General features: G+C 39.5%; 1 protein-coding gene across 4 annotated transcripts in view; it reads right to left on the bottom strand.

The window, feature by feature from the left end:
• Positions 1 to 24917, bottom strand: part of TTBK2 (tau tubulin kinase 2) — a 95479-nt gene extending 70562 nt beyond the window's left edge. The window contains exons 1-2 of one of the 4 annotated variants that reach the window (XM_062635678.1): positions 24404 to 24917; positions 431 to 590 (exon numbers count right to left, since the gene is read on the bottom strand). In XM_062635678.1, coding sequence (XP_062491662.1) covers positions 431 to 499 — 69 coding nt within the window. In that variant the 5' untranslated portion in view covers positions 500 to 590; positions 24404 to 24917. Of the gene's footprint in view, positions 1 to 430; positions 591 to 14418; positions 14494 to 24403 lie in introns of those variants that run through there. The other 3 variants (XM_062635676.1, XM_062635679.1, XM_062635677.1) reach the window with 3 other exon arrangements.

Below are 24917 nucleotides of genomic sequence, written 5' to 3'. Positions count from 1 at the left end.
TATAAAATATAACAAAAATAATTTGTAGTTGGAAGAGCAGTAAGGTCTTGCAAGATCTCCCTGTAAGTAGTAACAAATCTCACAATCTGACTAGTTTCAGGAGGGTGCCTGAGTTGATTTCCAAAACAGACTGACACAATCATTGGCAGACTGGATTCAGTGAACTAACAGGATTCCTTCAGTTGTGCTCTTAACAGGCACTAAATCAGGATTTAAATGCTTTCCTCAGTCCTTACCAGAAAAAAAAAAACACCTTATAGCTTCTTTTTAAAGCAGGATAAGAGAAACAGGTGATTTTAAAGTCCTTTCACCATAAGTATTAAGTAAAATACATCTCACAAGAATTTTGGAACAGATTTCAAAGCACAAACTACTTATATTTAAAAACATGTTTTAAAGAAGAAAAAGAATTGAAGGAATGCATACTCACCACCTTCCATCTTTCTTTGACCAAGATTCCCACACTGAGGATGTCAGGCTGCTCTCCTCCTCCACTCATTGCAACCTCCTGATGCGATGGAGCTGCTACGCAAAGTCTACGTCAGTAGAAACCATCCAGATCCGAGGAATGGCTTCCATTTAACCAGTGACTGCAGAAACAGAGCAGAACATGGGATCTCAGTGATTAACAGAATAACATGAAATACAGAAATAGCTGTGTTTCTCAGCTTGAACTTTATCCTATAGTGACTTATGTTAGAGGGTAGATTTAGATTACGTATTAAGAAGAAATTCTTTCCTATGAGGGTGGTGAGACACTGGAACAGGTTGTCCAAAGACATTACAGATGCCCCATGCCTTGAAGTCTTCAAGGCCAGGTTGGAAGGGGCTTTGAGCAACCTGGTGTAGTAGAAGGTGTCCCTGCCTGTGGCAGAGGGGTTGGAACCAGATGATCTTTAAAGTTCTCTTCAACCCAAATTATTCTATGATTATGTTGGAATTGTAGCCAAGCAACTTCCAGTACTGAAGGAAATTTAAGGATATTCTTTATTTTTTTAACCCATTCTCTCAGACCTCTGAGCCCAATCTCAAAACAGCGCTAATAAACATAAACATTTTCAGAGTTTTATTCTGCAGGTAGTTTCCAATTGCTGTGAATCATAACTGCATTTAAATTTAAACATTTTTTTAAATCTAATTAATAAAATACTAATTGGTTACATAATTAATAGCAATATAACAAAATTTAAAATAGATACTTAAACTGGATTTTTTTTTTTTTATTGCACTGCATAAAGACTATTCCACAATGTGTTTCACATAACTAGGATTACTTATGTTTAAAGATGTCTAAAGTACAACTTTGCTGGTTTATGCATGGGTACAAATAGCAAAATAGGAAAAAAAACCTTGGATAATTCTATCTGCCTAATTTTTTAATTTTCTGATTTTAGGCAACCATCTCTAAATCAAATTTGATACAGTAATATAAAATTTGCCTTTTGGAGAGTAATCCATTCGGAATTGCTCTCATCAGCAACTGCTACAACCAATTAAAAGCTTATTTCAATTGTCTGAAATTGTTTTAGCGTTGTGCTTATTTGTTACACTGATATAATTATACAAGTGTAACACTTTGTACCAACTTTCTGATGCAATAATACGTCTCTTTAAAAGTGTATCTGCTTTAGGTTTATTCTTTCACTTCCAAAATAGCGTAAGATAAAAGTGAAAACTTCTTTTCTCCCTGAACCAACAAGCAAATGGTATGCAAAAACTGGTACAACCATTCTGATTTAAATTAACACTATGTCCTTCCATTTGGATAAATGCCAAATTTACTAGTGGGACTAAATCATGCTTTTTAAAAAACAACCTGCTGTTTAAAAGTCCTGGTTTTTAAGACAGACGTTTGTTTGACATAACTATGGGGTTTTTTTCGTATTTGTTTCATTTATATTTCATATTTCATTTATGCCTTTCTTGCTTCAGTTGCAAGACCAACTCCAAACAAAACAGACCGCCCTGGAGAAAACTAATCTGGACTAGCAGAAGGTCTAAACTTATACCAAATTAGAGCAAATTACACCCCTGTAAAAGAGTATTCATTCAGAATAGGTAGCCTGAATTTATTTAATCCAAACAAATGAAGGAAAACCAAATTAAGTTTGCGTATTCCAAGTAACAGCATCCACCCTGAAACTTAATCAACTTGAACTAAAATAATTCAAATTCTACTGGTGCTGGTAAATTCTCCTCTGCAGATAAAGTAAAAATTCTGAAGAGAATTATAGTGATTTCTGTGAACACTCTTCACATTACTCACCACTGACCATAAATACTAGCCCTTCCAACAGAATTAGCATAACACAGTCAGGGACTAAGTAAGTCAAAGAGAAAACGAAATGGCACTAATGAGGAAAAAGGTCTATTTTCAAATTTACATGTTTACAGCACATATAGTCATTTTTCCACTTGTTCAAATCTTTTGATTCCCCTTCCACTACACCCCAGTTACATCAAAGCAGGTGCTGGTCGTCACTAAGTAATTTGTTTGCACCTACATCAGGACTTCCATGTTTAGGGTTTTTTCTGACATCTGCTTAAAAAAAACAAAAGTAATGGAGAAAATATTCATCACAGTGGAGCAAATCTAAAATTGGCAAGGATGATTTTTGCTAAAGCTTTCAAACATGAGCAAAATTCATCACCTGTGGGAAAAGCAGATGCTTTATTAAAGCAAAGATACGACAGCAGTGGGTTTAGAGGTTTTTTTGTTAATGCTGCTATCAGCCTTGATCTGACACCTGCTTTGACTGTTTAACTTTAATACATTTCAAATTAAAGTTTACAGTCAGAGCTCTGTCAAACATTCCCGAGAGCTACTCATTCATGGATTCTTGAGAGAATCAAGTAACAAGAGAGCATCACCCAGAATGTGACGGTACAATACACATACTCATAGAACAATCCCATACTTCAAATATTATCATAGAAGTACCATATTATTATAACACCTGCATGGCCAAGGTAACAAAATCTTCGTTTATACACAATTCCTCAATCTGTTCCAAGACACGAATTCCTTGTTAAACCTCTCATGATCCTATGTCATTATAAAGCAATAAAATCTATTCTATATCATCAATCACTGTTACGCCAAGCACACAACCCCAGGACCCATCCAATTGTTGTCCATGGGATGCAGAAGTTCTCTCCTGAGCCCCTGAAGGCAAGGTGCTTAACACCTCCTGAAGCTTGATAATCTGCAAGCTTCTATTGGAGGATTCAGGAGGATTCAGTCACCAAATTTCAAGGCCAGAAAGCTTGAAATTAGCCCAAACTTCTACCTGATCAGGCCACATAACTTCATCCCCTTCAGTGAATCAGCGCATGCTAATATTTAAGAGTCCAAATGATGAAGAGCTTCCTATCTCCACTGATAACATGTTCCTGTATGTCCCTTCCCTCCCAATAAGCATGACTTGCTTTGTTTCAAGATTTAATTTATCTAATTTTAGATTCTTACCACAGGACTTTCAGTTTTGGAAACCAAATTCTATTTCCAGTAATTTCACCTCATTTAAGCATATAAACTCATTTTTTTCTAACTTCCTCTAAATTCATAAATCAAGCTTTAAGCCTTCCTTCCTACTCCACCAGTCTTTTATTTGGCCCTCCTTTGAAAATCCTCTCCTTGCTCCACATTCTTCTTCTGGTATGGGCAGCAACATTAAGTCAGAAACCAAGAGTGAATTATACTCAATCATACCAATACCTAATATGGAGAAAAGATTAGCATTTCACTTCTTTGTGATATCAGTCTTATTTCCCTAAGTCTGAAGTTGTTTTCTAATTTTGCTTAATTACAACTCTATCAAATGTTCGTACACCTCCATGCTTACACTCAGGCACTGCTGCTAGAATATGGTTTCTTTAAAGCCTTTATTCACACTCTGATCTAAACTAGGTTTCATTGCTCTGGTCAGTTCTCTAATGACCTTAACACTGTATAACTGAAAATGTGCTAGTTATTAACATACTGCAGTGGATAAATATCTTTATATTCCTTACCTAATAACAGAAGACACATATTCTAGTAGGTGCAATTTAGGACATGAATGCCTTTACCAAACGCATGTGGGAAAAAGGGGACATTATGGGAGAGGAGTTTTTAAAGGACTTTTGGACAGACACAAATGCTTTCATCGGAGGTGGTACTCAGGTCAAAACTGAAACTGAAACATCTCTGAATTTCAAGGACTTAAATTCTGGTTGTTTGGCCCACTTAAAATCCACAGATGAACAAAATATTCAATAAAGTACAAACAGTTCCATTTGTATTACTCAAATAGAGCCATATGTTGCTGTCAGGATTGCAGTTTAAGAGCCTGCAATGCTGTTAAAGAATTTCAGAAAGCTCCAGCATGTTCTTTATCCCACTGAAGCAGATGAACAGTTAATGACATACAGTTAAGGTGCAAACTTTCCCTTACTCATTCAACACATGAATCCTTTAGCAACACAGTTTTATAGGTGGCAGTATGGTTATATTCTGCACAAAAAACACGTCTTTATAATTCTCCTAAGAAAGTAACAGTGATTTTAATTGCAATATGTTTCATAAAATTCTATATTCATTAACTCATCAGTTTCCTTATCAGATCAAAGGACGTACGTAAGATAATAGAATTATCACCATTAAAGGCAATTAGCCCTCTGTCAAATTTATTTCCAGGTGACAGACAGGTCATGGAATAACTAGAACACAAAGAGTACAGGCTGTTCCATAACATGAGCCTTTGCATGGAAACTGATTACAGCATAAGAACAGGTAAAAGAAGGTTAGTGCTTATATCCAGAATTTAATATTGTACAAACAGCATCCATTATTTAAACTCTTCTATCCACTTAACTGCTTTTACCTACATATCATCCCCACAAAGGATTTCTTTGATTTACCCCAAGCAAGTATACCAACTATACCAACTAAAAGATTATATGCTATTAGAAAATAACAGTCCAAAACTTCCAGGAAAAAAAGCCCAGTTTGTAAAAGCTGATTCTAGCCTAGCAAGCAAAGACAACTGGTTTATGTAATTTGTGTGCATGCATGTTATTTCTTTAGAGATGGCCCTACCCAAAGCCAATCTCTGCGTACCAGCCTTTGTAGATGTTTAAATCCAGATCTAAGGCTGAGAAATAGCACAGAAAATTTTGGCTGAATGGAGGTACTGTAAGTTTCAGGACAATGCAAATAAGGACAAAAGATTACTTCTGTTCTACTGAAAGGAAAAATACATGACCTGTTGCCTCTCCTGTGGAAGGATAGCAACCTTTTCCTATTAGGAATTCTCTATGCTTATTAGGAGCTTTATCTGCTTGCCTTCAGTTCATTTAAGAAACTAGTATATCTACTAGAATCTACAAAAGTTACTTTCTCTTTCTGTACTTTCAACCCCTCAGCAGGAGAAGTTAAACATACAAAGAAAAGTTTAACAAGTCATCATAAAGAGAAAAATCACGGCAGGAAACATTCAAAGGTCCTAATTCCACCACGTTTATGGTAAAGTCCACTTTCTTAGGCTAAGAAGCATGTTCACATTGTAAATACTATGGCAAAAAATGTTCAAAGTGTGTCCATTTGAACACCCAAACTGGAAAGCCATCCTATGCTTACAACCTGAATAATTTCTACATACATTCACTAGAAGCTGGAGTTCTGAAAATCATCTTTCAGTATGTCAATGAGAAAACTAAATATAAGACCTTGACTTAAATTTCCAAATACTGGTAGTGAAGAAAATCTTTTTTAAAAAATCAACACCAATGCCATTTTAGGTTTTCCTATCTCAAGCTCTTGGGTGCCAAAATACTCATCATCACTTGGAGATTCCAGGTGTGAAAAGCTCCCAACTGTCTTGTGTGCTACTGCCAAAGAATCTGGATTTCCTTCTGGTAACTTCTGCACTTACAGCTATGTTGTTATTCCAAAAGTGGCAATATTTTCTCACGTTTGAAGACAGAGTTAAAAATACAACATTTAGTTTCAAGATAACAGTTTTATTTTAAAAACACATATTTCAGGCTACCACACAGTTTAGACGAGATTTCAGCACCAAAATATTATAAAACCCCAAATAAGGTACAGCTTATCAAAGGAATATATTATCTTTTACTATACCAGCTGATACAGATGGTAAAACCCAACAAGTTTTAGACACAGAAACCTTTCTTAAGTCCAAACTAGAACAAGCAACTTTAAAATTAAATTGCACTGAAATAAACTTCACTGTGTTTCTTGATCAGAGCAACTGGGATAAAAGATACTCAGTATCTTGCCATAAAGAAAGGGAAGCACCTCGGTATGTGCATGACAGGGAGAGTTGCAGCTCCAATGAGAAATACAGAACATAATTTATTACCTACAGAAAAAACAGAAAATTTTGGTCAGGGAGAATCAGAAATGAATCATAAAACAAAACCTCTGTCCCAAGCCATGATAGTTTTGCCATGGTATTTTTCAGCCAAGTGACTTTATTTCCTAATTTCTCTGTCACATAATTGCACAAAGCCTTTTGTCAGAATAAGAGAAAGAATGTTAGCTAGCTGTGGGGGACAGGGAAAGGCTGGACTACTGTGGTGCTTTCTACTCAAGCCACTTGAACTACAACCTCAAGTGCAGAGCCTTTAACACTAATATGGAAACCTAACCCTGTGGAGAGTTTAACTTTATTCCAAACATCACTCTATTATTCTCATTTTTTGCACATGTCAGAGTGAGTTACAAATCAAAAAGATATTTGTGAAACCTTAATAATTACTCCAAAATTAATTTTAAAACACTAAAGGTGTCATTTATTTAAAAAAAAAAAGGAAAAAAGAAAAAAGCTGTAGTTCTGTGTCTTAGATTTCACTGTAACTGTTGCGGTATTTACAACAAAAATAATGGAACCAGAAGCAGGGGCTTTTGCTATTATAAGAATTTGTTTTACCTGTCATAAAAGTCTTCTTCAAAAGAAACACACAAATGGAAAGACATTTCTGCAGTTACCTAAATTATACAGCATTACAATTCTCTTTCAAGACCCATGTAAATTTTCATTGCACAAAAGTGATAGTGAAGTGTGGTTTTGAACATTGATACAAAGACAGCTTCAAGTCAAACAATTAAGATATTTAAAATAGTGACAGTAATATAATATCAAACTATTCACAGTCTGCATTTAGCAGCAAAATAAAAATCTTTGTTCCCACTTAAAATGGTGGAATAGTCAGTTATCTTCTTAGGATAAACTTAGAATATTAATAGCCTACCACCAATGCCACCATATTCCAAGGAATAACACAAATTGATCCTTTAAGACATTCCAAACTATTGCCTTTTCCACTACTACTGTCTATTGCTATGATTTCATAAATCAATTTTCTCAGTAAGGGAAAACATAAATGCCCAACCAAGCACATAACACACACTACAGAAGGTAAGAAGGCAAGCAGTACACTGTTTTGAAGAGTTTTTTCCTAAGCCAACACAGCTTCTGGCAGTAGATATACAGCAATTTATAGAGGAGGAGAGCTAATGCTAAGGACTGTGAAAGAATGATGCAACGGCATATATACAACTCAATGCTATAAACTTCTGAATTCTTAAGCAATCAAGTAAAGTTCAACATAAACTCTAAATATAAATGGGAATAATGCTTAACTTCTTTTAAAATTTAAAAAGAAAAAAAAACATGACAGAAGAACTTTGGTGAGATGATCAGATCGATGACATGCAAATAGCAAATGCTGTTTGCACTGATATTGCTCAAGTGATCAACAAGGCTGCCAGCAGCACACAAGCAGCCCAGCTGGCAGACTGCAAGACTGCACTCACTGTATTGTGTTCAGGCTGCAGCACCAAGCATGGAGCAACCTGGACCTCACTAACAAAAGCTGAGAACTCACTTGATATGCCAATTGATAAAGCACAGCACAAATACATGGTGAAGAAGGCCTGACAGTTTACTAAGCAGAACAGAGGAATAATATTTTTTTAATTTAATCTCTCAGCAACCCTATTTTAAGGGCATATAACTGTAAATCTGCAGTATTGTGATAAAGAGAGGGCACTGGCCATGCATGCACAGGTGTTCCATCTCCTTAAATACCTGATGACAGTAGCTCTCATTTTGCCAGTGTCTGAAATGGGGCCAGTAACTGCTACACCAAGCAAGATGACTACAAAAGAGCCCAGCTGACAGGAAGATGGAATCTGTGTGAGTCCATGCAGTGCAGGAGATCTACCAAACCCTGACAGGCTTTGGCCTCAATGATGAGGGGAATGCATAGTTTCTTGCCACACAATGCAGCAAATCCCTGAAAGAGGTAAGGAGGAAAGACCATCACATTATTGTCCACGCTAGAGACACCTCAGTATATTCAAGGATTGTAATTTCCAGCACTAGATCAACAGCACTAGAGAAGTCAGGCACAAAGAGAAGACAAAAAAACACAAAGTCCTCACGCTGACAGTCATGCCAAGACCAGCTCAGCACTGATGTCAACATTCCTAGCACCAGTGGGTAGGAGAAAGCCACGTTAAGTGGGCCCTTATGAACTGCCAAATGACATGAGAGGTGGGAAATGGCTTGGTGCTTGGCTATGCTGAAGGAAGGTGACACTACAGCAGCTAAATAAATATACAAGATATGACCAGTAGAACAGCACAAGCCATTACTTTATCTTCACTTTGAGCTGACTTCAGAGGGGCTCTCTACAGTGCCATGGAGACTCTACTGTTCCCAGGTTATTCCACAAGGATCACGTGAGCTCAGGCAATATCAAATCTAGAAGCACAATCCACAAAAGCAAAGATGTGTAGCTCATCTAGGGCTGACCAGTCTGCCCCTAAAACACATCCATACTGTGAACTTCCAAGGTACAGGGTTTTGAACCAATAACATGACTTGCCCAGAGCATTGCAGCCTTAGTTGAAGGCAGCTTCAAGCAACAGCAACCGAAACTTGAGCTCCTAACCGGAGGTCCTTCAAGGTTTGAAATGGGAGACAGGTATTAACGGAAATGGAACTTTGGCAAAGGCATCTGAAGTTGGGACAAATCCAAAAATGCCAACTTAATCTGCAGCAGAAAAAATATAGGTTAGACAGTAGAAAAGTAGATAGCATGGACAGCTAATCTCAAGAGCAGACAGGCTGCAGTAGACCAAAGGTCCCCCTAGCCCGATCTCTTGTCTCCGACTATTGCCAGCAGCAGATGTCTAGGGAAGAATACAAGGACACAGAAGGCACATATTCACACTTTCCCAGAATATTTTCTGAGGATATAGCAAGCATGGGACACAAAACACTTTCTGAGCCAAAGATGGTGCTTCAGATTTTTCATTTCCAAGCTCATCAGATCTTTTCTGAACCCATAAAGCTTTTAGCATCCAAAACACTCTACTGCAATAAGCAGTAACATCATTCCATGTTGTTGGAAGAAGCACATCTTTGATTCCAGTTTGTCTTCTGCTAGTTACATTTGAGGTTCAATAAACCTTGCACTGGGAATATACTGCTCCATACAGCCCCTCATTTACCTCTTCACCTATTCAGTCTTTCACTGAGTTTGATCACCATCTGTGTTTGGGAAGATGCAGAGAGGACAGAAAGTCTGCTCCCTGTAGCACCCTAAGTTCCAGTGATCTGATGAGCTGCAACTGGAATTAAATTCTTATGCATAATCATTTGCCAGACACATAAAAGCAGCTCCAACCCTAAAACTGTTGACTAACTGTTGTGAGAACTATGACAGAAAGCAAACCATTTCAACTCAAGTAAACTCTTTTTCTGACACTGCTGTGAGGTTATTATTGGGGGGAAAAAATGTAAACCCTTGGATGCAAGCAGCACTCAGGATCTCCAAGTACAATTTGTTCCATTATTTCAACTTCTGTTTTCCATGTGCTGTCCCTTCCATTTTATGCAGGATTTAATCTCTAGTCTCAGTGTCTTTATTTGTAATACTCTTCCCATCAGTGGCCGTATTTCCTATTCCCCCCAGCATCAGGCTTCTCATTCAAATGCAGACTTACACATGCATATTAAAAACTAATACTAATCAACAGTATTACAAATTTGAATTCAACCGCTAATAAAGGTGCATCTGCAAACAGCAATGAAATTATGTTGATTTAATAACTTGCAGCTCTAGTACAGGGCTGCTACTTTCAATGATCTTCCATATTTGCCCATCTTTTTTCACTTAATGACTGAACCAGAATAGTCCTTTTTAGATTTAGTATTATAACATAAAGCAAGTTTCTGATCCTGTCAACCAGTAAATTTAGAAACATGCTCCTCAGCTGAAGCATCAGAATCTATTGCAATAGGTATTTTTAAAAATACACAGAATAATAGCCCTTTTAAAGATCACCTCCCATGTACATTTTACAAAATGATAACTTACATAAAAAAGATGAACGGAAACATGGCTTGAAGCAGTCACAGTGCAGTGTGGGATTTGAAGCATTTTTAGCTGTAGCAGAGATCAAACCGTTCAGAGACTGTTAAATACATCTCAGTTTTGGTGACAATTCATGAATGTTCATTATGTTTCAATGGTTATGACCACACTTACATTCTTACATAAACATCAAATAGTTTCTCATAGCACTGCTTTTGCTAAAACCCTTTGTGGTAATACTGTAAAGTTTGAAATTATACCTACTGCTACAGATAAAAAGTTGGACTATTCACAGAATATGCTATTGTAGTAAAAGACTTTCAAACATTGAAATGTACAGTGTTATCAAAACCACTTAACATCATGGAATCATACTGGTACCACAGCTAAGTACTGCAACTTGAATTACAGCAGCTCTTTCAAAAAAAAAACCCATTTTTAAATTACTTTTTATACTTTTTCCTACTCAGATTGCACTTGCAGCTTCCACCACATGACAGCGAGAGCCTGATTCACATTTTGGCAGCAGACATGTAGGGTTTTTTTTTAAACTTTTCTAAAACGAGATTCATTTCACAAGACAGACTGAGCGTCTATAGAAGCACATCTATTCTACCAACAGAATCATGGAAAAATATCCTCAGCTCTTGTAAACATCAGAGCAGCCTGCCACAGGATCTCACCCATTCATTCTCTGAATAAGCCAAAGTCTGCTCTTCTCCAGTCTAATGCTGCTGTTCTGCTTGTCACTTTCTTCACAGCCCTTTGGTCTTAATCCATGATGACTGCAGCCAATGCTCCCATCAGCCTTCACATGTGTGGCCAGTTCTCCTCTATTCCCAACTAACAGGTCCAATAGCACACTTCCCCAAGTAAATTCATCCACCAACTTGTCTTTAACACTCCAGACTAGACAATGAACTGGACTAAGGAACTTATAATACAAACCCTTTCAGAAAAGTTTTGGTTTACACCAGCTCAGTCCCTAGCTGGCAACACAAATTGTTCTACTGGGAGAGGGTGAATGGGTAGAACTGCTTTCAAGGTGGTACGGATAGTTTCAACTACCTACATGTAAAACAAAACATAGCTCATGTTAGCCTAGCTGGACATTACTACTGTCAATAATTTACTTTCCGCTTCTCCAGCCTAGTTACAAGCCTTGTTTTATGCAATGCACTCTATAAGAAATTTTTTGTCCTGGAGGCAGAAGTTATGGCAAAGTACTGTTACTCAATTATTTAGAACAATCTTTACAAAAAAACCAAACCCAAACTTCTGGAATCTGGTAAATAAATGGACAGATAGATAGATAGATAGATAGATAGATCCAAAAGTACACTAAATCCATGCAGGTTTAGTCCTCTCTTAAATCATAATCATATCACAATCGAGTTTTAGGGTTTTTTTTTTGTTCATTTAGTTGGGGTCTTTTGTTTGGGTTTGCTGTTTTTTAAGTGCCTCACCTCTTTCTCACACACACAATGATTTTTCTCTATAGGTCTAAACACCCCCCAGTCCATAGGGAGTTTTATGCATGATACAACTGAGCTAATAGAACTTCACATCTGTCCTGGTTTAAGCCCAGCCAGCAATTCAGAACCACACAGCCACTCGCTCACTCCCCCCCACTTCCTTCTCCCCCTGCTCCCAAAGGGATGGGGAGCAGAATAGAAAGAATGTAACTCCCATGGGCTGAGATAAGAACAGTCCAGTATCTAATGTATAATGCAAAACTACTACTGCTACCACCAATAATAATAATGATAAGGGAAATAACAAGGGGAGAGAATATAAAACTAAAAGATGAAAGGAAAAAAAAACAGTAAACACAAGTGATGCACAATACAACCACTCACTACCCACCAGCCAATACCGAGTCTGACCTGAGCAGCAATCTTCTGCTAGGTAACTTCTAGGTAACTCCCCCCAGTTTACATACTGGGCATGACGTCCTGTGATGCAGAATACCCCTTTGACTAGTTTGGGTCAGGTGTCCTGTCTCTGCTTCCTCCCAGCTTCCCATGCACCTCCTCACTGGCAGAGCATGAGACTGAAAAGTCCTTGATCACGGTAAGCACTACTTAGCAACAACTAGAAACATCGGTGTTATCAGCACTGTTCTCAGACTAAAGTCAAAAACACAGCACTGCACCAGCTACTAAGAAGGAGAAAAATGACTGCTGCTGCTGAACCCAGGAAAACAGCATGGTGTGATTCAACAGTGGTGATCATGGATGGCTGAACCTTTAGAGCTGTAAGGATCATGAAGGACTCCCACATGTTGGTCAGGTGGAAACAGCACATCTGTCTTCTCCACGAATTCACACATTACTTCTAATTTTTCTGTTACTTTATCCTACAGGTGCCAAAGTAGTCATGCCAAGTGCATCCATGCCAACCCTAAAAACACAACTCCATTATCTCTGCTGTTATCATGTTACCATGTCATTTTGTTACTCAGCTTCAACATGATAAAATACTAGTTATTGATCAGCAATTGACTGCTGATTGATTAGCAATATTGATTAGACAAGGGGTGGGTTTTCTTCCCTCTATCTGGCTCCAGAAAAGACTCAGAAATGCCTCTCATCATTACTCAAATAATTCTATAGCTTGGATGCAGAGAACCAACACATGAATACACTTCTCCTAATCTCAAGGCTATCTTTCTCTTAATAAAGCTGGTGCAGGCCTCAGAGTCAGATCTTTAACAATGAAAATTCATGCCTGTGAACTCACTGAAGGTCAGGTAGCCAACACTACAGTTTGAATACAAAGAAAATTTTCCTTTAAAAACTGGTTGTTACCTCTCGCAGCAGCAAAACATGATTGTGAATTTTATATAGCTGACAGGACAAAACTTTTAGGCTGCCTAAGGTCTGAGTATCAAGAGAAATAACGGTATAAACCGCCACAACTGTGATTTTCATAACTACTTTAGGTTACTCCAGGGAATTTTCAATACTGTGTTTACATCTCATAAACAGCCACAAACAATTCCTATAAAATAACAGGGAAGACAAAGGACTTCATTCCACAGATAGGTTAGAATGTAAAACTGACGAAAAAGGTGACAAGAATTCCTATAAATCCGTTGCTGCTTGATACAGTATTCAAACCTCTTAACATTATTTTCACTCTTGTAAATGGTTGGATATTGCTCAACATAATTCATATATTCATAAATCTCTGAATTTTAGCTCAACTCTAATCTTTGCTACCTTTCCCACAGGAAACACATTAGACAGGCAAATCCTGATCACATGCAATACCATGCAGGCTTTTTTGTTCAGTTCTTGTCACTGGATTAAGGCTTTTTGTTCTTCTAATTACATTCAGCACGTACACACCTATTTTTGGTCTGGCACTACCTGCATACTAGAAAGGATGATACAAAGATTTCTGTATCTATCGTTTGCTAGAGAAGTGATCACACACTTTTGCTGACACAAAATTTCCTTCCCGAGAGGACTAGGCTTTTACCACATCATTAAATATTTAAAACCCTACAAGGCCCTACAGCGCAGGGAAAAAAAAAAACCAACATCTGAAGTATGGTTTTTAATCCATTTGTTGGTTATTATCACTTGTCAAGTCTGACAAAAGGACAAGCTGTCCCTGCAAAGCTCGTTGAGCTGAGGTAGCTGGCGATAGGAACAACAAAAGAGATTCAAGTCTCAAGTAAAACTTCTGAAAATGCATCTAAGTGTTCATCTAAGGCTGAAGTACTGAAGCACAGAGTGGTTTTAATCTGCTTCGGTCCAGTAGCTTTGCTTCAGTCCAGGAGTTAGTAATGAGTTCAGTAACTACTACAATTGCTCAGGAACAATTTTAAAGCTGAGAAATCAAAAAAAGGTTATACCTGAGTTTTAAAGAAAAGAACAGCACCCATGGATAGAACAACAGCCCTACCCTCAAAAAATGAAACCAGTTTAACCAACTAACTAGATTACTTTTCTGCACATGTGAAATTAAATTGCCATGCATACGGCATAAGACATATAAGAAATGAAGCAAACTTACCACAATATACCACAGATTTTAAAAGAAAACAATTCATAGATACAGTGCACAGACCAGCAGTCATCTCAAGAAATTCAGGCTCTTGCCTGAGAGCCATGGAGTCCTCACAGCAGAAAGGCATCCAAGCCTCTCACCGGGAAAGGCCTGAGGAAATGGAATTAGATGGGAATAGGGGAGAAGAAGAAAAATGACATTCAAAACACTTTCTAGGACAGTGGCACTCCTTTGTCTTGCTTCTCACAGTTCTTGTTACTATTTTCTCACAATCATTAATGAGGCCACCAAAGCTTAGGAGCTTCTGCTGTGAATCAAGACTCTGAGGTGTATCTGCACCAAAGCTAATTGCACTAAAGTAACGCAGGGAATCAGAAAGGTAGTATTCTTTATAATACTGCTACACTAACATATCTTGTAAAAAATAATATATAACATACTTTTGTATATAACATATATATCCACAGATCACATATATATGATTTTACATTATGTATACATATATGTGTTTAAATTATTTACATATATATGTGTATGTGACATATACATATTACATATTTTATGGAATACAGAACCTCGTAACTGTATCTATAAGGATTCGTGGTTTTAACCTTAACTACTTACATAAAATGGCAGCAAATCTGGCAATATAACTACATAGAGATGCAAATGAATATGCCCTAATACTTACTAAATGGGGTAAGGCATTTGTAAATCACTAAAATAAGGAGGGTTATGCTTAATAACAACTTAAAATGTGCTATCACAAATCATCTTTAAAGTACACAAGAAGAAAAAAAAGTCGTGTGGGGAAGACTGAACACAGAAAATAGTGGGACATGGAAGAAAAAAATGAAACTAATGTCTGTAATAAAGTGGAAGTTGTTTATAGGTGTTAGGGTTATTTTCCAGGTTCATCTTTGAAGGCTGTTTTATAGGGTTCTCTGGAGGCCACAGCTGAGATGACAGAACAGGTGTTTTGTGAAAATTGTTCAGCTACAGGCAGATTAATGTTTTTGCCCTTTGTACAGTGTCTGAAAGTTGACTGTGCTGCACAGTGATTGCTCAAGTTTCACTTTCTAGTGAAACTTCATAGAAGTGCATTTGAAAAGTTTGTGTCTCTTGCTTGGAGATAGCATACATACATTTGGTGTCATTTGAATGACAAGGAATCTGATTCTGATGCTGAGTTTAGCATGACTGGGGCTGTTAAAAAGCCAAGAGCTGTGGTTCTGGGAAAACTTCTTTCACAGTATTTTTCTTCCAGTACAGGTAGCAATTGCGTAACGACTTTCTGCGCAAGTCCCAGCATATAACGTTATGTGAAAACAAGATGCTACAGTCAGTGGTAACCTAAAGAAGATTACTACTATTTTGGTTACTATTAGTAAGGAAGGAAGCCATTAACCCTTCGCCCGGTGCCCGGGTGGCACGCTCCGTGTTAGAGTGCAGCGGCTGCCGAGAGCGGGCAGGGCGGGCCCGGGCCGGGTCAGCACCATGGCCAGCACTCGGCTCCGCTCGGCCGCGCTGCCCGGGAGAGACACAGGAGGGGGGAACGCCGGGCGGGCACCCCAAGGATAGCAACGGTGGGTCAGGGAAACGCCTCACGGTGATGACGCATCTTGTATACCCACGATAAATATTAGTCAGATGCTACTAAGTTAGACAGATTGAGAGGAACTTGTGTCTTAACAAGAATTTTCAAGGTGATTTCTGATTTGTCATTGCAGGTTCCAACAGATTCACAGAATCACAGAATACCAGGCTGGAAGGGACCTCAAGGATCATCTGGTCCAACTTTTCTTGGCAAACCATGATCTAGGCTGGATGTTTCAGCACCCTGTCCAGCTGAATCTTAACTGTGTCCAGTGTTGAGGAATCCACCACTTCCCTGGGGATATTACTCCAATGCCTGATTGTTCTCATAGTGAAAAATTTTCCTTGAGTCCATTCAGAATCTCCCCAGGAGCAACTGTACCCATTAGCCCTCATGTTTTCCACGTCACTCCTAGTAAAAAGGGAGTCTCCATCTTCTTTGTAGTTACCTTTTAAAAATACTAGAAACATGGTGATATGGTCTCCCCTGAGCCTTCTTCAGGCTGAACAGATCCAGTTCTCTCAGCCTTTCCTCATACAGCTTCCCAGTCTTTTGGTCATCTTTTTGGCCATTTCCAGCCTGCCCACATCTGTTTTGTATAGCAGGGACCAAAACTGAACACAGGTGTGGCCTGACAAGTGCCAAGTAGAGTAGGATGATGACTTCTTTATTTCTGCTGGTGATAAACTTCATGATGTAACCCAGAAACCTGTTGGCTTTCTGTGCTGTAGCTGCACACTGTTCACTTATGTGACTACCAGGATCCCCAGGTCCCTTTCCACAGAGCTGCTCCCCAGGCAGTAGATCCCAGCCTGTGCTGCACTCCTGGATTATGTTTCCCCAGGTACAAGACTGTACATTTGTCCTTATTGAACTTCATAAGGTTCTTCTTAGCCCACTCTCTACCAGTCTATCATCCTGTAGGGTGGCTCTCCCTTCCAAATTGAGCACTTGCCCACTCAGTTTGGCATCATCAGCACAGTTCATAAGGGCACACTTGACCTTATCATCCAGATCATTTATGAAGTTATTAAACAGCACTGGGCCCAATATCAATCCATGGGGGAGCCACTAGTGACAGACAGGTCACCAGCTGGAAAAGGAGCTATTTACTACCCTCCAAGTGTGGCTGGTCAGCCAGTGCCCCACCCACCACACAGGCCACTTCTCTGGACTATAATGTATCAGTTTCTCTAGGAGGTGGCTGTGAGAAACACATTGAAAGTCTGGGAAAAACCCAGGTGTCCACCGCTCACCCCACATCAAGCAAGCAGGTTACTTTCTCATAGAAGGTGATCAAGTTTGTCAAGCATGATTTGCCTCTGGTGAGTCTAGTTCACCATATTCACTGAATTTCAGATTCCTGAAATACAGTAAACTCCATAAGACAGTCACTGTTAACGTTTGGGAAGGATAAAAACCCCCTGCTTTGGTAACTATGGGCCATCAGCCTGAAATCAATTCCCAGCAAAATAGAGGACTTGCATATTAAAGAATTAACAGAAGACAGTATAATTACTGCCATTCAACTAAAATCCTTTTCTGTCAAATTAACTTTTTATGATGACATTACAAGTTTGGCCTATAAACACAGTAGTTATTATGGCACTTACGCTTCCCAAGATATCTAAGCTCATACCACACAGCACAGTCTGTTTTAAAGAAACTAAAGAGGTGAAAATTGATAGAACACACATTAAGTAATTGGTCAAAAAATATAACTGTAAGTTACATGAATGAATGTTTCTCCAATTAGCCCCATGAATCAATTCCTGACTTTATACTGAAACATTTTTTACTAGGAAAAATAAGATTATGCTTATAGTTAACACTGAGATCAGGAAGTGGTATAGAACAAACTGTGCCAACTATTTAATGGCCTGCAATCAAATGACACATGTTCCAACTCGGATAAAAGACAACATTATACATCACCCTACCCGACACAGATAATCAGTCACTTTTGATAAATGTATCTGCTGCAGTGTTAAGGTTAGAGCTACTATGGATGAGTAGGCAAATAAATGCTAAGGGAGATCGTAACATCTCTCTGGCTGCTTACTGTGGGATTGCTGCTGGAATATTATATCAAGTTTTAAAATTCTGAAGCTCAGTTTCTTCAGATTATACAATTAAAATCACTTTAAGAAATTACAAAATATCTTCATTCTGACATTTAAAATCATAAGTAAAAGGATGAACCTTTAGATTACTTACAAACAGAAAAAGATCTCCAAGGCCCTTTATTTTAGTCAATATTCTACTATTAGAATACTTCATTAATCATTTCAGAGGATTCCTCAGTGCTGACAATTCTCAAAAGACACAGAATTATTTTCCAAGTTATATGCTTTTATTCAGCTGCTGTGATCACGTGTAATTCAGAGGAGTCCAAGAAAAGCTGGTGTTAGGCACAAAGGTAGCTTCAATAACCACAACAGTTCCCTTGGTCTTAAAGCAGTCAGGCCAAGATAAATTATGAAAATTAGCTATGCAAGTATGGTTCATTATGAAAAAGAGAATTACCTCAGGCAAATTTAGAGACTGCCTAAAGTCCGCAAAAATACTTTTCAACAGTTCAGGGATCAGCTGAAAGAAATAAAACATGGCAGAATGACAAGGCATAATAACCAGGAAGTTTATGTATTATAAATATGGGGATCAAGAGACTCCCCAAAGTTATACACACTTCTTATGAATCAGAAGAGCGCAACAGAGTGCAAGCTCAGTTTTAAAATATCTGCCAAACACACATAAAACTATTCCTAAGAACACAACAGCAGTTTCAAAAAAAAACCATTACAGCCTTTCATTTCATCCTTACTTAATAACAAATAATCCATATTGCTATCACATGTTTGAAGAAATATTGGCTGCGTGTAAATAAAGACATCGAATACCAAATGTCTCAGAATTAAAGCTTGGGCTTTAAAAATAATCTTGGTTGTATTGCTTACCTGTAACTGCCACATTTCTATATTTTGAATGTTTAAGCACTTGACCAATAGAAATAAATGCCTAAAACTAAAGAAGTTTTACTTCAGATTGACTGACTGCAGATTTAATTTGGTAGTTACAGGAATAGTAACACATGACACCATAATGGCAAAAGTGTAATAACTCTAAAATAATAACAGTACTGTATAGATTCTTGAATTTACTTAAGAGATACAGTTCTCTCAACACAAACTGTAGCCTGTTTGGGGGGGTTCTCTTTATTTTTAATACACCAACAGTCATGGAATTTGCTTTAAGGATATTCAATTCTCAACTGAGGTGAGATACTTCTTCATTTTGAAATTATTATTTAAATAAAAATTAATTTCTACTCGGTAAGAGAACATGGTGGATATGCAATGCTATGGCAAGCAGGGTTACAAGATCTCTACTGAGAAACAGGAAACATACAATGCTATGCGTGATATCTGTGTACATCTGTTTTTTTCTATTAATCCTAGGAACCTAGAATAGTAATAATACAGGTAATAACTATATTCTTATTTATTACTACTCTTAGGACCAGGATTCCAGTTCTTACCAATTCTGTCCAAACCTTTACTCCAGGAAAAAAAATATTCCAGGGAGCTGTTAAATGTTGATGCAGGTCCTCAAGACAGAACCGAAGTATTACCTACCAATTCCAACAAGCCAGCCAAAGTAGAGCTGCTCCCTGAGTGCAGAGGGAGGTCAAGGGAAAATTGATTCATCAAGGAAAGGTTAGTCCAGTCTTTGGAGATATGTACAGAAGCACTGCCATGTGACTGATGGCTCAAACCTAAATATATACATAAGAATAATATGGACAACAGGGAGAAATGTTCAGCCTGAATTTAGGATTTGGTCAAATTTCCTTCTAATCAACAGAGAAGGGACTGCAACATCACCTCAATGCATCTTTTTCAATTAAAACATTCTTCTTTCTCCTGCTTCCTCCCCCAGCTAACAAAAGGCAGAAAGACCAACTGGCTGAGCACCCTGGCAACAGTAATAGAAAGGATGTGGGACTACTATGTCAGCTAGACAGGGTGAAGCTGAACCTAACAGCATGACCTAGCAAGATGTATAAACCAGTCTCAGCAAAAAAGCAGTACAAATAACTCCCTTCTTACACTCATTCTCTATCAATTTGAGAGTTGAATCAGTGCAGCTCAGAGATGAACGGGTACTGGAAAAGGCACAGAGGACATCATCTGCCACTTATAAACAGCAGCTGGCTGTTAGACTGCTTCAACAATAATGTGCAATTTCATCTGCAGGAGCTAACACATGACAAATATGATAATATGTATGTATAGCTATAAATAAATGACAATCAGCACCAGACAGTCAATAAGGGAGCTGCTTTCCTGCATACATCTGCTTTCCTGCATGCATCTGCTTTACTGTGGGAGGCTTATGGCTTCTTCTTCAGCTTCAGCACCAACTTCTTGGTTCTTACCTAGTCAAGACTGGGTTAGCTAGCACATTTCTCCCACAAGACCAATAAATACTTTCTTCACGCTCATCTATCTTGTGATTCTTTCATAATTTTTCTCCATCCAGAAAACTGTTTAACAGGTTTCCCCACTGGAAACACCATCTTGCTCAAAACTGTAAAACTATTATTTCACCCAAACAGTCATGATTACCACAATAATCCCTAAACTTGCCAAAACAGTGGATGAACTTCATGCAGAAAAAGGATCGTGATACAGTATCAATTCCTCTCCTTCAGGTCTCAGAGTACAACAGATTTGTTCTAGCCTGACTCAACTTAGTGAGTTACATTTTGATTTTATGGACTACTGGAAACAGAAAATCAAAATGTCACACATGAAGGCAGGGCATTCAATGAAACTCGTTGAGCAGCACAGCCATTCATCATCTAACACAATTTCAATCAGTTGATAATGCCTGTTCTAGATCTATTTAACTCAGGATGCTGACAAAGAGAAAGGCAGGAAAATAACTATTTCAAGACAGTAAATTACGTAACCTTATTCAAAATAAAATAAAAATACAAATACGTTCTAAAAAGTCACCAGCTTGATGCTGAAAAGAAGATGCTCCATTTACACATCACCCACTCTTTATTTTTTTAATACTCCAACACTGCGAAACTTAACAGACACAATGTGCTCAGAAGCTACACTGCTCCCCCAGAGTGGCACGTGAAGCACTATTATACCAGTAAACTTAACAGCTGCAACAAGATACATCCTGCTGATACACCACACAACAAAGCAATCTTGTTCTTACTACCTTGCTGAAGAACATTGAAACAAATAAATATTGCTAAAGCCCTCACAAAACCTTAATACCCTGAGAGACTGTACGACAGAAGTAACAAACATTATCTGACGGTTACCTGGGAAGTGATGGGGAGCAGAACAAAACCCTTTTTCAGAACCAATAAGCAGTTGCTAACTTGAAGACAATTCCCAAGTAAAAACAAAACAAGTTACCAGATTCCCTCAAACATTACTAAAAGCCACTTTATATAATATTCAGTGTTTACAAGAAGGAGAGGGAAGTGAACTTTTCCTCTACCAGCGTGACACAACACAGTACAACCATTAAAGCACTCTTATTTGTGCACAAATAGCAGAAAAATGAAACATCTGATTAGTTGTACTCTCTCATCCAACTGAATTAAATTTTATTTCCTCTTCTTATAGCTAACATGTTTAGTTCCCATTTAAGTAGCCTAGATACTAAACAAAATCAAAGCAAATAAAAGATAAACCATTCAAACAAGTTTCTTTCATCCCAACCATGGACAAGAAATTCAGTTGATATTGATTATTTTTTAAACACAGCATGATCTGTAGATCTCCAGTTCCTTAATGTACACCTTGCCTTTAGTCAATTTTGATTCTTGACTGCCTATACTTTAACAACTGCCTCCTCAGACTGATCTGCTGGATCCATGGCGCAACACACTGCTCTGTGAGCTAACGAAGCTCAGGTTTCTCTGCTGTGAGGAGAAAGTGCTTTAACACAATGAGGAAGGAAGGACAGTGGCTGGTCCACGTACAGCAACACATCCCTGTGAGGCCACTAGGAATCCTGGTGTCTCATATTGAAAAAGCAGCTGTTTCTCCTCCCCTCTAGCCAAACACAAAGGCTTTGTGTAGTGCTTTCCCAGAGCAGGAGAAAGAGACAACACAACACACAGGAATACGCAGAAACTGTCAGTCTTCTGCTGTAGAACAGAAGATTCATTCTTGCTAGGTAAACAACTCTTCTGTAACACAGAAAACATAGTAGTATATTAATGTACCATACAGTGCAACTTCACATGCTAAGCAAGCGTTCAACCTTCTGTACACATTTATCTAGAACTAGCAGAAGCCGACAATGCAGAAATCAACGTTGAACAGGGAAACCTCCACTCACAACCCTTGTCGTACTCAAAAATCTTCTTTGATTTAATCAGTGAAAAACCCTCTCTGGCATTTGTGATGTTAGAGGTAACAGAGCCTGCAGCACACAGTAGCAGTACAGTGACTATACTAAATCTTACCAACACCACAAAATTCTAGTTGCCCAATTTGTTCTTCTCACTCTAACCCCACCATTTCCAAAATAGGACGTTTTGAAGAGCAATGGTACATCAGAAACACATCAGAGAAGACCAAAGTATTTTTCAGATATAATTGATTCCATCTTCACATTTTTTAACTGTATCTTGATGCACTGTTTTCAAAATAACTTTTCACCAATGAATATACATACTACTGTGGTCAGACTTGCCTATATGTAATTTTTTGCATGCCAAACAAATGCTAACAGGCTCACTTCGGGTTTAACAGGTTAAGGGAGTTTTAATATTTAATCAAATGTAATTCCCACTGTAAATCAAAGGAATCACCATCAATAAAGTGTTCTATGCAACTGAACACAGAATAAAAATGTTGGATACCTTTGTACCTTGAGTTCACATCATTAAGACGACACACACACCCCCCCGCCCCCGAAAAAAATCCAAAAATCAGACAAAAGCAGCAAAACAAACTCTTCAGTATTCTCAGCTAGAACAGATAAAATGAACTAAGACACCTACAAGCACAGCATGTGTTCAGTAGAGACATGGCACTAACTACGCAGAATATATATATAAAAATCTACTCATTTTTTCCAGAAACACAACACGGAAACTAATCACTCACTCTCAGGCTAACACGGTTTTAAAATAAATAAAGTATGTTTTATTTTAGGACTCTCAACCTTCCTGTCAAGAGAGCTTACTCATTTTGAACATTTAAGCTGAAATTCAACTGTTTCTGCACCTACAGTTTAATGAAGAAAGTGACTACAACCTATTTCATAACTCTTTTAGTCCTTTCCAGCTAATTATAAATACGGCAGAAGGTTCTCAAAAGGCTGCGCTATAGTCAGGGGTCTTTCCTTTGTGTCCACTCCCACCTCCAGAATAACACATTAATATTGTTAATGTTTGCAAATCCATCCCCATTCACACTAGCGGTTGTTCCCAACTGCTCTGGCTCACACCAGAGGTTAGAAACTCGTGCTGATCTTTGTCTTCTCATTGCTTTTGCTCTGGAGTGACAACAGAAGTACAAGGATGCAGTTGCTTATATCTGCGTGGAGTTACAGCTCCACAGATCATCTGTAGACTCGGGAACATTTCCTCACTTGCTTTTTTTTAAAAGCTAAACGTATGTATAATAAAGGTTTTTAAATGTCGTCTGTATACTGTTTATATGTTTACTATTATCACCGTAGTGAGGGCGTCTGCGGCCTAGCCAGGCATATCTGTATTCATATATTGATGCAACTGCTGCTAATGGCTCCAGCACTTCAAGCGCTAGACGACGGAGAGACAGACCGATTCCCCATCTAGCCGTGCCCACAAATGCAACCGCTACACGCACGCCACAATTAGGAACTGGAAATACAGAGCCAGCTATTTTAAAACAGGGTCGGTTCGCCACCAGAACACGTAAATACTGTACCGTTTGCCTCCTTGCAGCAAGGGGGAGGGACAAAAAGAAATCTCGTGCCTATAAATCTGAGTTTTCCGTAGAGGCCGGGGCGGTGATGCCCGCTGCTGGAGCCTGCCAGCCTGCCCACCCCAACTCCGCAGACAGGACCGCCCGTCCCACACCCCCGCTGCAATGAGCCCCTCTCGGGCCGGTTTCCCGCAGCTCCTCCGCCCGGCAAACTCCCGCTCCCGCAGAGACAAACCACGAAGCGGCTCCCACGCAACAACAACGGCTGAGGCCAGGCCGGCAGCGGAGGCTCGGCCGCCGGAGCCCGAGGGCTGCATCCGCTGAGGCGGACGCAGCGCCCCCGGGGACACCTCCGCCGGGCTGCCAGGGCCCACGGCGGCGGGCGCGCAAGTGGAAGCGGTAAGCTCGATAGCTGCCGCGCAGCGCCGCGTCTCCTCACCTGGAACGGGGCCGAGGCGGCGGCGGCTCCTCAGAGCGGTACGGAGCTGCACGGGGAGTCCCTGCGGGCCCCGCGGCGCGTGGCGGGGTTAGAGCGGCGCCCCCCGGTCCGGCCTCCGCCCCATGGCGTGCGGCACGGTCTCTATGGCGACTGCAGTGCCGGGACAGCGCCGGCCCGCCCGCGGGGAGGGGAAGCGACTGCGCGCAGCGCCGAGGAACGCTCAGGGGGTTACGGAAGGGCCCGCGGCCCTCCCCAGAGGGGTTAACTCCCTCACGGCCGCCATCCCTGTGACAGTCCCCACCGCAGCCCTGCCGCGCTGCCTCTCCGCTCTCGCCCTTCCTCAGCCGCGGTGCCACCGAGCCCGCTGTCCTCCGGACACCACCCGCGTCCTTCTTTCCGGAGCGGTGATTGGGCAGCCGCTGAGATTGCTCCTGAGCGATTGGTTGTCAGCGCCATCAATTAGGATGCCGGGGGCGGGCACACCTGGGAGCGGCGCTGTGTGCGAGGTGGGGTG

The sequence above is a fragment of the Pezoporus occidentalis genome, unplaced genomic scaffold (assembly GCF_034315485.1).
Source record: "Pezoporus occidentalis ecotype Australia unplaced genomic scaffold, CSIRO_AGI_Poc_V1 ctg46, whole genome shotgun sequence".
Classification (NCBI taxonomy): Eukaryota; Metazoa; Chordata; class Aves; order Psittaciformes; family Psittacidae; genus Pezoporus; species Pezoporus occidentalis.
This window is presented reverse-complemented; position numbering and strand designations above follow the sequence as displayed.